This window comes from Pagrus pagrus, assembly GCF_965226575.1.
Source record: "Pagrus pagrus genome assembly, chromosome: 2".
Lineage (NCBI taxonomy): Eukaryota > Metazoa > Chordata > Actinopteri > Spariformes > Sparidae > Pagrus > Pagrus pagrus.
In genome coordinates, this window is record NC_140186.1 from 33915187 (window position 1) to 33932374 (window position 17188).

General features: G+C 42.4%; 1 protein-coding gene across 2 annotated transcripts in view; it reads right to left on the reverse strand.

The window, feature by feature from the left end:
* Positions 1-17188, reverse strand: part of glra3 (glycine receptor, alpha 3) — a gene marked incomplete at its 3' end in the record, with an annotated part of 75371 nt that overhangs the window by 31660 nt on the left and 26523 nt on the right. For both annotated transcript variants that reach the window (XM_084365441.1, XM_084365440.1), the window contains exon 2: positions 3168-3298. In XM_084365441.1, coding sequence (XP_084221567.1) covers positions 3168-3298 — 131 coding nt within the window. The remainder of the gene's footprint in view (positions 1-3167; positions 3299-17188) is intronic.

Below are 17188 nucleotides of genomic sequence, written 5' to 3' on the forward strand. Positions count from 1 at the left end.
CATGGGCTACAGTACATATGAAGTTTAGATGAAATAAGGTGCTAAGATCAGCAGCACTATTGAACGATATATATATTCCTCTATTCATTTGAGGTGGGAGACAGCAGCAGGTGGCCGGCGCTGCAGTCCCAGCTGCAGGTGTTTGATAATCACTGGTCAACTACTATCTCTCCTGCTGTGAACGCTGACTGTGCATGCTAACAACTTCGTCTGAGTTGAGATGTAAGGTTTTAGTTTTGTGTCTTGGAGCTGTTAGTCAGATTCTACTCTCTAATAAAACCATCAGTGTGTACAAATTGCTGCAAGGCTGAGCTGAGTTTCACCAGTGACAACAATGTGCTGCAGATGATGTGTAAATGTTTCTCACTGTAAAGTATCACACTTAAGGCCTTATACATGTAAATATGGGGAGAGCCATAACAGGATACTGGTGATATTTTGGCACATTACAGCAGGTGTTTGGTGTCTATGTTTATATTTATACGGACAATCTAAAGAAGCAGAGTGACTCTGCTCTGGTCTGTTGGACTTAGAGAGGAGAGAGAAACAGCCTTGCCTTTTATATGATATGACTTGAGATACCCTTGCATGGCGTCTACCACAGTGCATGGCGTCTACCACAGTGAAAAGATATGTGACAGATCTTTTTAACCATTTCAGAAGGAGTGCTATGTCCCAATTAGCAGGTGGTGCACCCCCAAAGCCTTCTCCACAATTCCATCTGTTTAAAAAATGTTTTTTTTTTAACTAAATAAGATGTGATAAATTCTCTTATCCACACTTTTACTAGATGTTTTTTGTATGTTTTTTCTGTGACTGAAACACCACTCCAGTGGGCATTTAATTGTTTTAATTAAAATTATTATAAAATTAACAATTTTATCAAATAACACTAAATAGTCTTCCAATTTAATCTAATTATAGGTCCATTTTATCCAAATATAGGCCCAATAAGCTGAATATACCCTTTGGTGCATAACGTCCACTGGAGTGGACAGATCTATTTTCTGTCACATGGACAAAGAAAAATGTATTGAAATCCAGATAAAAGTATTTCTTCCATCTTATTTAGTGAAACATTTTTTTCCCCAGTCTGGCTTTCTGACAATCAAAGGATTTAAAAGTTATTCCTGAGTCACTTTTGAGACTGTCCATACATGCTGTCCACTTGAGTTTACATAACTCCTTAAAATAACATACTTTAAAAAAAGTCATTGGAATAATTTTTCACTTGTTTAAAGGTATAGTTGGTAATCCTGTTCAGAAACACTCTTTGTTATACTGGGTGAAATGGTCTTTCCACCCTGAGAGTAGTCCATACATAATGTGTTCAGAAAAAGGAACGAAATAAATCAGACCTCTGTGGCAAGCTGCATGTCTGTAAAAACTCTGACCAATCCCTGCCTCTCGGCCCGAGTTGAAAGAACCAATCAGATGCCTTCATGTCTCGTCCTGCCTGCACCCCTCTCTGTCCCCCCCTCCTCCCTGCGCGCACTAATCACGTGTCACCGTTGCCGGATATATTCAGCACACTGCATATGGAGTTAGCAGGAGATACACACTCCAGGTCAGAAGGTGGCGGTAATGCACACCTAACAGTTGTTTGCCAACAGCCATAAAACAACAGCAGAAGAAGAGTTAGCACAGTTAGCAAGAGACAACAATGGCAGAGAAAATGCAGCCAAAAGTAGCACTTCCAGAAGTGATGCAGAGGTTGCTGTCTTTCTGTTGGACAGGTAATTATTTGTTTTGCTTCGGGGGGATTTGTTATTTTCATGAAATATGTAACGTTAGCCAACTAAGCTACTTTTGTAGCTTGTATTAGCCCAATGCTAACGGCTCTCCTCTGCCCTGCAGACGGACTGTCTGATGCGCGTTCAAGTTTGTGGGGGCGGGGCTTTGGACGGAGCACTGACGGGAGGGGGAGAAGGGGGTGGAGCTTAGACGAGGTGCCACTTTCAAATCTTGCTAGCTCTCCAACATTACCAACTATACCTTTAAGAGTTAAAATAAACATTTTATTTAATGAAGTGTCTTTGAGGTTCTGTCCAGTAAGCAAAATGAGAAGTTTATACAATACTGTGTATTGTGGTATTTTACATGATGTGTCCCCACATCAAACTAGCACTTCTATCGAGGAACATTTAAAATGCTTCTGTTGTCAAAGATAAAACACTGATTGGTGGATGTGCTTTACATTGAATGTGTTTCAATGTAAAGGCACTTTAGTGAAGCCATCTCAGAAATGTGGACAGTGAGAAAACAATAGAGGAGGATATCCAGCCTGGATCTCAATAAGAACAGTTACATTTCAGCAACTGGATTTAGGTTTTTACTAAATGTGAAGCTGCCTTTCACTGTGTGGGCTAGCCTCAAATTATGTACTGGTCATTCAACATGTTGCCCTGTCTGTTCTCAGGAAGGGACATGGTTCAAAGTTAAGCTCAAGTTCAATTCAAGTTTCACGACGTGTGTAGCAAACAAACAGAGGGGGCAATACCTGTGGCTGTTGTCACCACCCGATGTGAGTGGCTGCCCGATTTCCGTAGTGTACCTAAGAGTGCATCCGCCATCTTGGACAGTTAGGTGGACCTTCACATAAACCGTAAATTTGTTAATGATGATTTCGAATGGTAGTGCTCGGTTGCCTTTCATAGCATAGCATTTTTTCAATTCAGTTCAATTGTAAGGGGCTATATTGACATGTAAATTATAAGAACAAAATTAACAAAGCAGGGCCAAAATGCGAATGCCAAAAGTAAAATTTGTCCAAATAGTAGGACAGTACACAGTAACAGCAAGATGGACACTGAAAAATCTGCTAAGACGGGTAACCACACCCTGCCATCAGAAATAATCATTAGGAAAACTAACAAGGTCATAAACTAACTCAACAGTATTTACGGCTTTACTGCAGTTCTGCTTGTGGTTTGTCCTTGTGGTGTTGCCCTACCTAGCTGTTCAAGATGGTGGACGCACTCTTGCAAGCACTACTCAGGTCAGGTGGTGACAGCTGCCTCTCATATAACGTAAAAGAAGATGTTAGAGTTAGACACAATCATTATAAACTGTAGCACAATGTATCCATGTTATTATGGATAGTGCTTCACAAGGGTGGCTTAGTTAAAAAAGAAAATGCAGACAGACATAAATAGCCAGATAGATACCTTTAAAGTTGGGTCTTATCCTGGCATCATATCCAGATGTCCTCCCCATCAGTTTGTCCAGGAAATCAGACGGAGACATTGGGACCTGCCGTGTCCTTGCAGCATTGTCCACCTCCTTACACTGACCCACACTGTCATGGAAACAAAACACAGATTACACAAAGTAATCATCTGTGACATTTTCACAGCAGGAGGCGTATTGTGCTGCCCTCCTTGTCAGCTGATGTAAAGCACCATACTGAGTCCAGGTAGTGACTGCTTATGGCAGCTTTGATGTTTGCTATTTTAAATTCCTTGGACCTAATCTTTAAAAAACAAGAGCATAAAACCTTCAAAATACAACTGTTAACAATGCTCCTATTGGCGGCATCTCAGCTGGCTACAGCTGGGGGGCGTATGACTTCTGTGTCCTGCATGAACTAACGTTAAGCTTCATTTATATTACAGTCATCACACTGTCATTTTGTACAGACATGGCACAACAAGGTGTGTTTGTGGGCGTGTGTGTATGTGTCTTCTTGGGTCAATGGGTGGTAGCGTCGTAGACACACAATACATAGTAACAGACAAAGGAAAATGGTAACACACATATATCCATGATGTGTACAGTAGTGTCTATGTGTATGTACAGTAGGGGTGTGCAGAGCAGCCGATATTTGTATCTGTATTTGTATTTGTATTTGTTGAGGGGGGAAAAGTATTTGTATTTGTATTTGTATTTGTATTCGAGTAAAATTCAAAATAGGTGTAAATATATATATCTTTTTGAGTTACACTTCTAATTTTCGTTATAGTGTAAGTATTCTTTAATTATCCATTATAATAATTATGGATATGCAATATTGGTTGATGTTTTTCCATAAATCCAGCAATGAACATGTCATTGAGAAGAAAATAACATAACAGCCATTACCTCATCCATGGTTAACCAACAACTAATAAAATATCATTGTGAACATTATGAACCCCACCACCACCCGTCCTTGTTGGAGGACGTTGAACAGACAGAATAAAAACAAATAATACTTAAAAGAACTGTTCTTTGTAATGCACAGCGCTCCAAGAACTAAACTTGATCTGTAAATAATATGACATAGTGGCCTATAGCTAACGGTCATTATGCTTCTGGCCTCTACCTGGTCTTTTTAGTAAACTTTTCTCCCCCGGTCTGCTGTCAGCAGGGTCGCTGGCTGCAGCAGCCTCGCGCCCGTGAAGTGGGCTCAAGCCGCGTTCAGCCGCGCTCGAGTGTGACACCCGAGCCTGTGACACAATGTGTATTTCTTTTACTCTGTGGAAGATCTCCCAACGGAGTGAGGGACAAAGCGAGTGGGACAGATCTGCCCAGTCCCTGAGCAGCGCGCGTTTCACAGACAAGCCACAACGCAGAGTGTAAACAACGTCACCTGGTTCAGCAGCACCATGGACAGCTGCGGGGGCGGGGGGGTCGGAACAGCGGTGTTTCGACTCCCCCGCCCCCACCTCCGACTCCTGAACGTCACTCACTCACTCATCCGGGCATGTACTGCGGTCTCATGAGGAAACGTAGCTTTTTGATATGATGTTTTTCTTGTTCCCGAATACAAATATTTTTTAAAGTATTTGTTCGAAATAAGTATTTGTAAAAAACACATTATTTGTGCCTTTCCGAATACCGTATTCGGGTTCGGCTCCACCCCTAATGTACAGTATATTATATATATGTGTGTGTGTGTGTGTGAGAGAGAGAGATAGAGAAAGGCAAAATGTGGAAAAACACTAAATAAAAGTTATAACGACACTGAAGTACACAACTATCCAAAGCACCGCATGGCACTCTGGCTTGGTGGGGGTCAGCTGGATTTGGCTTGCTAGTCATTCAACTGTTTTGGGATGCCCAAAGCAGCCATCAAGGAACTGTGTCCTCTGATGAATGATTTCTTTGAGATCACAGCTCAAGTTTGGAATTCATACATTTTATTTTGTCTTTAAGTTTGTCACAGTGCTATGGCAGTCTGGTTTTTTACGTTGTTTTGTGTCTTTTCCTCTATCTGCCTTTCCCCCTCACCTGCTCCTTTCCCTGTGTGTGTGTGTGTCTGTGGGCGTTTGCAGCAGCGGCGAGGTGCACCTGCAGATCATCAGCTCATCAACTTCTGCTATTTAATCCTGGTCTCGTCTCCACTCCGGTGCCAGATTGTTCTGTCCCGTACAGTGATTATCAGTGCCACTTGCTATTGTGTTTAGCTTTCTTCAAAGTATTTTCTAGTGTTGGGCTTTCTCTCGTGCCTGTGCTCCAGTATGTCTCATGCTCATGTTTTGTTTCCCTCATGTGCAGAACCTCCAGCGCCTCTCCATTCTGCTTCCTGCTCCACTGGCTCACCTGAGTTCCCCCCGCGCTGCCACCAGACAACCCAGCCTGCCTGCCTCATCCAATACTTCCTCAAGAATGTCCTGTAAATAAATTCCTTTAAACCTGATTTCCAGCCACCGATCTCTGCATTTTTGGTCTTGACCAAAACCCCATGGTAACAAAGTTCTTGCAACATATCTTGTTCTTTCCTCTTCTTGTGTGTAGAATGAGATATGTCCTTCCACTTCCCACAACGGAGATGATTATGTTTCTGGAGAGTTATACTGTCTGGAAAGAAATTTGTTTCAATTTTTGTCTGTTAAGAGTGAGGTGTTGAATTGCACATACTTTGAGGGGTCAGGTGTGTTTCATGCACTAGGTGGAAGCCGACCGATGCATTGTCTAAAATAATATCCGGATGAATTTTGGGAGAGTTGGGATCTTGTCTAGATTTGGGTTAATGATTGCATTATTGTGAGTGTCCCACTATGATTACCGAGTCAAAAAGTTCCATAAAGGTGTGAAGTAAAGGAATAGCTGACTGTGGCTATCCTGTCTTGACTGTTGCCAGTGTGGGGAAACGAACCCACCATGGATGATCGATCAGAATCATGAGTCAGTAGTTCAGGTTTAATTCAACTCTTTATTGCCGCTTGTAATTGAAAGTGTAATAACCCGTAGAGCACCCAGTGAACCAACATCCTAACACCAGCTCCCATAATGTGTACAAACCTATAGCAAATATCACATCAAGAACACCAATTCATGACCTTACTCACATAAGTATGTATGCCCACCGTGCTGAGGGACAAAGGACTGGCTGTGTGGGAGAGGATCAACTGTATAGGGGATAACAGATGGACTAATTGGGTGCACTGCAGGTGAAAATGGCCCATCCCACGGAATGTACCATTGTGGTGGGGGAGTTTGATTACCTTTTGTACAAGGTGGGGGAAAACTGTGTGAAAGAATGTTGGATTGTTATTGGTATTCACAATCACAGTCCTGAGTACTCCATTAATAGTAACAAGCGGCCATCTGGGTGTACAATTTTATTTTTGTCCTGGTATACAACATTTTCATACTAAGCAGAAAATATGTGGTTTATTCATTTACCTCTGGGTCTTAAGCCAAAAGCTGGGGTACGTTTATGTAAGATTAAGGACTTTCACTTTGCCAGTGAGCCCATTCCCCAGATGTTACCTTCAGTTTGTGGGTTAGTACTGTTAAGAATGACAGTTTTACTGATGCACTGCGGAAGTCGTGTGTGTATTCCTCTGGTAGTAGCTTCTAAATGCTAAAGGTAAAGCTTGATGATCCTGAAACAACACTTGTGTTCATGTTTGTCTGTTGGGAGAAGAAGGAACATTTCCAAAAATAACTCTGCTCACTGCCAGGGTCATACTGCTATACACAGGGACACACACACATACATGCACACACACCCTATTCAGCCCATGCAAGTGTAGTTTCAGGATCATCAACCTTTACTTTGGCATTTGGAAGAGGCTTCCATTTACCCCAGCAGGGTGGAGCCTTACCCAATCCTGAGAATAGAATAAGGGTGTTTACCATGAGTTTGATTACTCATTTAACCTCCTCTAAACATGCACACACACTGGCGCCGACAGCAAGAGACAAAAAGAGACATGTACTCATTCATTTCCAATGCGCTCTGGGAGATGAGGAGCGACAGACAGCAGAGTGACAGCTGGAAAAGGAATCTTACCAACGTGAGGTCAGGGGAAAGTCGACTTCAGCAACAAGCAAAGGAGAAGAGAGGAGTAGTGATAAATGTTCATCTAATTGTTGGGACCCACAGATTAAGTTGTTCACTGAAGTCGTGGATTTTAAAATGGACTCTGAACTGAACTCAGTTTCCCAGAATTCCCCAGTCTTCACACCTAGGTGCAAATTCAAATCCACTGACCAGATAGTCAAAACTCCAGCTCTTTCCTTTGTTCTTGCTCTTCTCCACCTCTCTCTCTGCATTTCCAGCAGGCCCAAAGAACTTCTCACAGCAGCGACATGAGGTCCTGCTAGTATTCCAGCTTAGTTAGTGCCAGCAGTGGCAACGCAAAGCTTTACCAGCTAACTACACAATCCAAGAAATACGTAGCAGTTAGCACTGAGCTGCTATCCCTGCAAAGGTAAGGAGTGACCAGTTTGTGTTTGTGCTGTCTTTCATCAGATCTTGTACGGCAATAATAGCATTGTTCTGCTTGGCTCATCAGCCAAGGAACCACCAGCACTTTTTCTTCAAAGAATGTTAATGTTGAACTGGGCCTAGATAGCACACGGTCCCTTTTGATCAGCCATTTTGTTTGTAGTCTTTCTTTGTCCATGCCGTACGGCGTGGTACTTTGAACCCTAGCCACCTTTTTGCTTTTGTTCTTACACACACACACACACACACACACACCTGTATATAGTACATGTTAGTTAGTGTGTTTTCATCTTTGTGTTAAATAAAAGGCTTTTGAACCTTCATGCTGTCTATTTAATATTGTACAAGAGTGACTTTTGCCAACCTCTACTCTGTCAAGAACTCCAAAATCCTTCAACCATTACAGCTGTTATGGTAATTGTGGTGGTAGTTATGAAGTTTACTATTATTCAGAGTTACAAACTGACAGTTTAGTACCTTTTTATGAGACTGATTTGGTGAATTGGCTATCTTTTCCCTTCTTCAAGGGTGGTGCCCCTGAGGTGATCTAATGTTAATTGGATCTTATTATTTATCATAATTAATGATTATCCCTAATAATCATTAATTATTATTGATAGCCAAATTTAACCCAAAACTCCCTATTACTGTTGCATGAAACACTACATAATCATCTCATGATCTTCTGCTAAATAAACTCTTGACTTTAGTTCCTATCAGCAAGTCTGTTCCTATCTATAACAAAAAAAAAAGAAAGAAAAACAATTGTAGTTGTAGCTTTGTAGCTTGCTTGGCCTTATCATTGTGTACTGTACACACAAGGACAGTTAATGTATATAGTATGTTTATCTTTATTCTATTCTAAAAAAATTTTTATTATATTTTTTATTCAAATCGTTATTTTACTCTTTCTAATATCTCTGTATTAATGTCTCTTTATTATTATAAACATGTCATGTAGGTGTCATGTTTTCCACACACACGTTTAACTGATGCCCTTTTAATAATGTCATGTTGTTGTGCTCTCTTCTTCTGCAGTGGTTTAAAGGCACCCACCTGGAGAATTAAACCACAAAGTGGAATGCAGTAATTCTCATTTTCTTTGATTTTCTGTAAATTTGGTTACATTTTGCACTAGATTTGGATGGATACCTGGGTAATGTTAGAGATTTTACAATAAAAAGAATGCAAATGAGGTGATGAGGGTGATGAGGGTCTGCCAACATGACCTTTGCCCTCTGAGTGGCTCTGATTTGACAAATATGGCCAAGATTATTCAAGTTAGTGCTAATGGTATTTGGCCCTACCGCATGTTAACTTTTGAATATAAAACCAAGCATCCATCTGCAATAAAAACTTGTCTTTAACCAATTTATCGTTACATTAGAAAGGCTTACACAACCATTTGAGAGCAACCAATTGAAATAAACCTCTGTATAAACAAACATTTCTTAAGTACGTGCATGCAGGTGTAACCCACATAACAGAGTGACTTGCATATGAGAAAAAAAAAGGAAAAATGAGTTATAATATTATAGTTAAGTCACTCAGTTTAAGTTCAGAGTATTGTCTTTAAGGAGGGTATTTAATATCCATTGGGCATTTTAGAGGAGAGTGACATGTTAGTTTTGACCAATCAGCAACGATTTGAGAGCGAGTGTGTGTATCTTTCTTCTGGTCTGTACGGAGAAACGGAGCAGACAGAACAGACGGTAAACTGAGTGAAAAGTGAGAGATTTAAGAGGATACAGTTTAAACTTCATAATACTTTGAGTTTATTGAAGTGCTAGTGAAGTACTGCTTGGAAGAAGTGCATTAGCATAGCCGCTAGCTGCAACGCTAGCAGCTCCAGCTAATAGCATTAGCTTTGAAAGTGACCTAAGTCTCCAACACGCAGTTCATCTGTACAGCTCCGAGGAGCAAGGTAATTTAGTAACAAAGGACTTTCCAAATGTTTAATTTAATAGTGAGAGCTAACTTAACTGTGGGTTATGTATTAAGCATTTTGTTGCTCTTGTTGTATGTTTTGGTTTTAGAGACTTTACTGAGCTCCGCCATTTTGTGTCTGAGCGCCCAGCCTGTTACATGAGATCGGTGAGATGTTCATTTTCTTTCCAAATAAGAGGTTTCATGTAAATTGCATCACATTGGGCTAATATATGCACTTTACTGTAGGCTGTGAGAAGCTATTTTGTTACAAAAGAGTAACAAGAGTTATGGTTTACATTTTGATTATACAGTGGATAAAAATGATTTTGTGTTGCACTTATGCATATGTACTTTGTATATTGAACTTTACATACAATTAAAGGTATAGTTGGTAATGTTGTCGAGCTAGCAAGATTTGAAAGTGGCACCTCGTCTAAGCTCCATACCATGGATGTATTATTAGTGGATACCGGATTGGAAAATGGCCGCCATTGATTTCAACGTAGTTGCTCGCCTGGCGCATACGCCGAAAAAGTTTCTGACTTCCGGGTTTACTTCCGCGTTATGGGGCCCATAGAGCATGCGCAGTTGAGTCACCCCCCATGATGCTCTGGGGCCTCGCATCATGCCCTGGGGCAATGAGAACGAGCAAATTGCGTTCTGGACAAGCTTGTGGATGAGTTTGACAAGTAACGACAGATCTCCACATGACTATATGTGTTTAATTTGTGTTGTTTTATTTTTTCTAAGTAAGGATAAAACGTTGTTCTCTGCTGTTTTCCTAACCCTCCTCCCGATCGTATGCATTTGTTTCAGCGAAGTCAATCAGTGGATCGATGGATTATCATATACATGTTATGTTGTGTGTATTTGTGTAGTCTGATCTGTCATAAACAACAGATTACATGTTACGGGGCGCGTTTGTGTCGCGGACTCACGGTGCCACAGAGATGGGAGCTTTTCTTTTTTTTTTCACTGAGACGAGAGAGCTGAGCCTGTGGCCAGAGCGACTGTCTGTTTAGTGTTTCATACTGTACACAATGACTCAACTAAATCACACACTTATGGCACTATATTGTACACATGTAAGCCACAGTAATTATGGCACATGTTCCACCAAATACTAACAAAGTGATACACCATGTCCAGTCTCCCTCTATTCAGGATCCTGACTCTCCCTTTCAGGTGGAGCTGGTGTGATGTGTGAACAATGTTGTGTGCGAATCCAATAATCTCTACCGAAGTGCAAGTGTCATTATTCATGTGCATTGTTAAGTTGATTGTGCATATAGGCTAATTCCAGGCCATCAGACTGAGACGGTTCAAACCGTAATAAAAGGTTGTTAAGACAGGATGAAAAGGATATTGAACATCAGTCATCAGACCCTGGTAACACCGTCACCGAAACTATCACATGCATGGTAAATAACTTTTCGACTTTTACACAGCAGTGGCACTGGCAGTAAGTGAAAATGCGGTCATTAAGCGGGTAATTTAACGCCAAAATACCTTTAGAATTGCATTTAAAAATACATGCCATTAAAATATGAAACTTGTATCACAACTCTGTCTTGAAAAAGACTCACCCTGGAGTCATTTAATTCACTTTTCCAACCTCATTTAGCCCCGTTCAGAGCTGTCATTAAGCCAACAGGCATCCTCACTCCTGAGACACAGCACGACCGCGCTTGGGAGTTCACGCACACAGCTGTGACGTCACCATGGAAAATGAGACTTTGGGGGGGGGCTTTTCTGGGATTTAGAAAACTTTTTGACAGTTTAAAAGTCCATGACTTAAAAATATGGAATACACAGATTAGCAATTAACAGTGGTGACAGCTGGAGGTGTCCTGAGGACAGTTTTACAGGCTTCTCTTTTACTATTACGGCTTATGGGAAAAATACTTTCTGGGCCCCATGGGATTTTTTGTTGCAATACCACGAGTGGCCACTGGAAAAAATCGGCGTGCCTGCTGAGAGGCTTCGTCATATCCAGGTTATATTATAGATCCATGCTCCACCCCCTTCTCCCCCTCCCGTCAGTGCTCCGTCCAAAGTCCCGCCCCCACAAACGCGCATCAGACAGTCCGTCAGCAGGGCAGAGGATAGCCGTTAGCATTGGGCTAATACAAGCTACAAAAGTAGCTAAGTTGGCTAACGTTACATATTTCATGCAAATAACAAATCCCCCCGAAGCAAAACAAATAATTACCTGTCCAACAGAAAGACAGCAACCTCTGCATCACTTCTGGAAGTGCTACTTTAGCTGCATTTTCTCTGCCATTGTTCTCTCCTGCCAACTGTGCTAACCCTTCTTCTTCTGCTGTTTTATGGCTGTTGGCAAACAACTGTTAGGTGTGCATTACCGCCACCTTCTGACCTGGAGTGTGTATCTCCTGCTAACTCCATATGGAGTGTGCTGAATATATCCGGCAACGGTGACACGTGATTAGTGCGCGCAGGGAGGAGGGGGGGACAGAGGGGGGTGCGGGCAGGACGAGACATGAAGGCATCTGATTGGTTCTTTCAACTCGGACCGAGAGGCAGGGATTGGTCAGAGTTTTTACAGACATGCAGCTGCCACAGAGGTCTGATTTATTTCGTTCCTTTTTCTGAACACATTATGTATGGACTACTCTCAGGGTGGAAAGACCATTTCACCCAGTATAACAAAGAGTGTTTCTGAACAGGATTACCAACTATACCTTTAATATGTTGAAATTTAAGGTTAAAGGACCTAGGAAAGAAACGTGTTAAGGTTACACAACATGATATAAACTACTGCTAGGACAGACAGTAAATAATTGAAACTCATGATATTTCTCTGACACTGTCTGTTGACAGGTCAGGTTTTTTCTTTTGTGTTTTGCTTTCCCTGGATTTGATTTTCCAGTGATGTTGATGGCGAGCCTTCCCACCTGGATCTAGAGAGAGAGAAAGAGTGGCAGTATCTCAAGATACTACAGTGGCTACTGAACGAATCCTGTTACTACTGCACTTGGTGGTGTGGTAGGCCAATTGCAACAGACACTCTCACACTCAACCCCATCATTCCCATTCCCCCGGATCGACACACACACACACCCACACACACACACACACACTTTTACAACACAAAACAATCAAGAAGTCACCATTATAAGATACACATGCACCCTACACAGGGATGGGCAAAAACAAGCAAAAATTTATTTTGATACAAAATAATAACACTTTGTTGTGTAGCGGTAGCATCAAAAAACAAATGACTGGTTTAAAAGCAGCACATTGACTGCACCAGTTTTCTATGGCAAACACCCCCACACCCCCGATTTCTGAGTCCAACACCACGGTCGTAAATACAAATCCCAGGTCTGTAACAATTTGGCAGACGTAATGTAGGTGCTAGCTACAAACAAAAGTCATCACATTATAACAGTGTTATGTCTGAAAACATGCATGGAATGATGTGATCCCACCCTCTCACTGAAGTTACATAGTCCAGAAACAAGAAACTGTACCATCAAAATGATTTTAAAGCTTTTATTTTAATGTAAAAACAGTTACACAATGTTGCTTTAATGAACTGCGCTCCCCTTGAACTCTGGACTTGAATTCACACTTTAATTTTAATTTTTTCTTCTTGGACTCTGGACTGAATTAACCGAAAGACTTACCTAGTCATTCTGTGGAACTGTGTGGTGGGATATTTTCCTTCATAGTGGTGATTGTATGCATAACTTGTTTTTTTTTTTTTTTGAGAAACTTGAATTTAATGGCGGTAACTTTAAATTCATGTTATAAGGGTAAACCCAGGATAGAAATAAGATACAGAGATATAAGGTGAATCTAAGCAATTGCTAAGGTGTTATTCTGTGATTCAACGCAACTAGTGTCGTGATTGCTGTGAGTGGTACCTATATTTAGTTTGTATGTTTATATCTCTTATTTTTTATTTTTTTTTCACTTTATTACAAGAAGGCGCCTTACAAAAAATTAACCTTTTATCTCTGAGTCTCATTTGAACATTTCACTGTGCTCCAGCAGCCAAACCTACTGGTCCATCACACATTATAGTATTGCTCACTACCTACCAGTTCCTTAAAGGGGTGTTACATATAAATTTGCCGAGCCAGCCAGGAGCACTGTGAATGTTTAAATTGTCAGACACATGAATTTGACCGGCAGCTTTTACAGCAGTTCTTCCGTGGTTGTTGGGATAATGCCCTCATAATAGACCTAAAGCTAGAACATAGAAAACAGAGCCCGCCTTCCTTTGTAGAACCTTACTGCTGCTCAGAACTGAGGAGGATAAGCAGGCTGCAAAAGTCAACTGTATGAGACAGCACTTGGGCACGGCCAAGACTGCTTCCAGCGGCACTAAGCAGCTTGTCATGTCTCATCTGCAAACTGCACATGCTGTTGCTGAATCAGAATATGAAGTGTTAAAGAAACAACTAGCAGACATTAGTGCCCAGCTCAGTAACATGAAACCAAAGAGTCATAAACAGAATCAAACTTACCAACAGAAATCTAAGTCTCCTGTGGCAAGTGCCAAAATCGAGGCCTGGCCTTTGAAAAAGAAAGCAGCACAACAGCAGACTCCTCCCACCAATACAAACAGCAGGCCATGGCCTTGGTATTGCTTTCAGTGCGGGGAGGATGGTCACATTGTGTCAGCTTGTGAGAATGAGCCAAATCCTTCCCTTGTAGCTGTCAAGAGAAAGCAGCTGAGAGACAGGCTAACTGGGACAATTCCAATGTTTTGGAAGGAGGTGAATATTTAAACTGAGACCTGCTCCCATTGAGGGACAAATGAGAGCAACATCTGACAATGCGAGTCCCAAGTCAAAGAAATCTGTCTCCAACAGAGCTCAGGTCAAGTCACATTCTGTCAAACTCCCAAAGGGCCTTGTAGGAACTAAAACTACAGCCCAAGTGACTATCGCAGGAAAAGACACAAACTGTCTCTTGGATACGGGGTCACAGTTGATGACTGTATCCAAGTCTTTCTAGAAGCAGCATCTTTCAGAACTGGCTATCCATCCACTACATGATCTCCTTGATGTGGAAGGTAACAACGGCCAGTCAGTTCCCTATTTAGGATACATTGAGCTCTCTATCATCTTTCCCAAAGACTTTGTAGGGTCAGAAATTAAGATTGACACCCTGGCTCTGGTCATCCCTCACCTTCATTCTACAGCCCAAGAACAAGTACTTGTTGGTACGAACACTCTTGATATCCTTTATGCAGATTTCATCTCTGATCCAAAGCTCTCTACCCTCCAGCCGTTGCCCTATGGCTATCGAGACGTTCTCAACATTCTTGAACTGCGTCAGAAAACCTCCAGCAGTGGAAATCTTGGCTGTGCCAAACTGCAAGGAAAGAGCCCAGAGATTGTCCCTGCACAACAGACAGTTGTTCTGGAAGGCTTTGTTGGCATCCCCAGTCCTCATTCTGAGAGGTGGGCAATTATTAACAACCATCAACCTCTTCCTTAACTGGCGGTCTTCTGGTTTCAGCCTGCATTGTGAGTTTGCCAAGACTGCCTGTGGTGTTGAAAAATGAAACTGATCATGATATTGTCATACCTCCCAGAACGGTGTTGGCAGATGTTAAGGCCATAGTGCGAGTGCCGCATGAGGAGCAAACTGTGAAAGAGTCACCTACCTCTGAAACACGAAAAGAGTCACCCCAGACTGCAAAGCTTAACTTTGATTTTAGAGACTCCCCATTGCCTACTGAGTGGAAAGACAGAGTGACAGATATGCTGCACTCCATGCCAGAGGTCTTTTCTCAGCATGACCTGGATTTTGGACACACAGATAAGGTGAGGCACCATATAAAGCTCAGCGATGAGACACCATTCAAGTATAGAGCACAACCAATACATCCTCACAATGTGGATGCGGTGAGGAAACACCTACAGGAACTCCTTGACTCTGGAGTCATATGAGAGTCAGAGTCTCCTTTTGCTTCTCCCATAGTCATCTTGAGGAAGAAGAATGGCTCGGTTCGCCTTTGCATTGGCTACAGAAAGTTGAACCTCCAAACCATCAAGGATGCGTATGCTCTCCCGAATCTTGAGGAGGCGTTCTCTGCTCTAGCAGGGTCAAAGTGGTTTTCTGTTCTTGATCTTAAATTTGGTTATTACTAGATCGAAATGGAGGAATCTGACAAGCAGAAAACAGCGTTCGTCCGCCCACTGGGGTTTTGGGAATTCAACAGGATGCCCCAGGGCATCACCAACGTGCCATCAACCTTCCAACGCCTTATGGAGAAATGTATGGGGCATATGAACCTAAAAGAAGCTTTAGTGTTCATTGATGATCTCATAATTTTTTCCTCATCCTTGGAGGAACACGAGCAGCGTCTGAAGCATGTGCTTCAGCAACTGAGGGACTATGGATTGAAGCTGGCTCCGGAGAAATGTAAATTTTTCCAAACCTCTGTGAAGTACCTCGGCCATGTTGTCTCAAAAAAGGGTGTGGAAACTGACCCAGAGAAAATAAAGGCCCTGACAACTTGGCCAGTCCCCACGAACCTGAAGGAACTCAGGTCCTTTCTAGGTTTTGTGGGCTATTATAGGAGGTTCATTCAGGGGTACTCTCACATCACCAAGCCCCTTAATGAGCTCACCTCTGGTTATCCACCGCTGAGAAAGGGAAACAAGAGACCTGAGAAAGGTGCCAGTACAGAGTGCCACAACCCAAAGGAGCCTTTTGGCCAAAGGTGGACACCTCGCTGCCAGCAAGCATTCAATCTCATAGTTCAGAGCTTGACCTCTGCTCCGGTTTTGGGCTTTGCAGACCCCCAGCTTCCCTACATACTGCATACAGATGCAAGCACAATTGGCTTAGGGGCTGCATTGTATCAAGTCCAAGATGGCCAGCCGAGAGTCGTAGCCTTCGCCAGTTGAGGTCTCTCAAAGAGTGAAATGAAGTATCCTGCCCATAAGCTTGAGTTCTTGGCCCTCAAGTGGGCAGTCACGGACAAGTTCTCTAATTACTTATATGGCACTGACTTCACAGTGGTGACTGACAGCAACCCGTTCACTTGTATCTTAATATCTGCGAAACTCGATGCAATGAGCTACAGGTGGCTGTCTGCCTTGTCCACTTACTCCTTTCAACTCCAATACAGAGCTGGCAAGCAGAATCTAGATGCCGATGCACTGTCTCGCCGCTCTCATGGGGTCACCAGAAGAAGATCCCACATCACGAAAGGAGAGTGAGAGAATTCGGCAGTTCACACTTCACCACCTAAGTGATGCGGAACCCTCATGCACGATTCCCCAAGATGTGATTCAGGCCATCTGTGACTGGCATATACTCACTACTGAGGAAGAGACCTCAAACCCTGAGTTAGCGCTGGTTGAATCCCTCACTCATCATTCTACAGCCATCCCAGACAGCTTTCAAGAAGAAGAAGCTGATGGATTTCCTCTTATTCCCTCTCTGTCTGATGATGAGCTGAGGGAAAAGCAGAGATCAGATCCTGCGATCAATGAGGTGATTGTTCGCATAGAGACTGGTCAAGCCTCACCTCCCAGTCTCAGCGAAGAACTGCCTGACCTCCCCTTACTGCTGCGAGAACTCAACTGGTTGGAGTTACTTAAT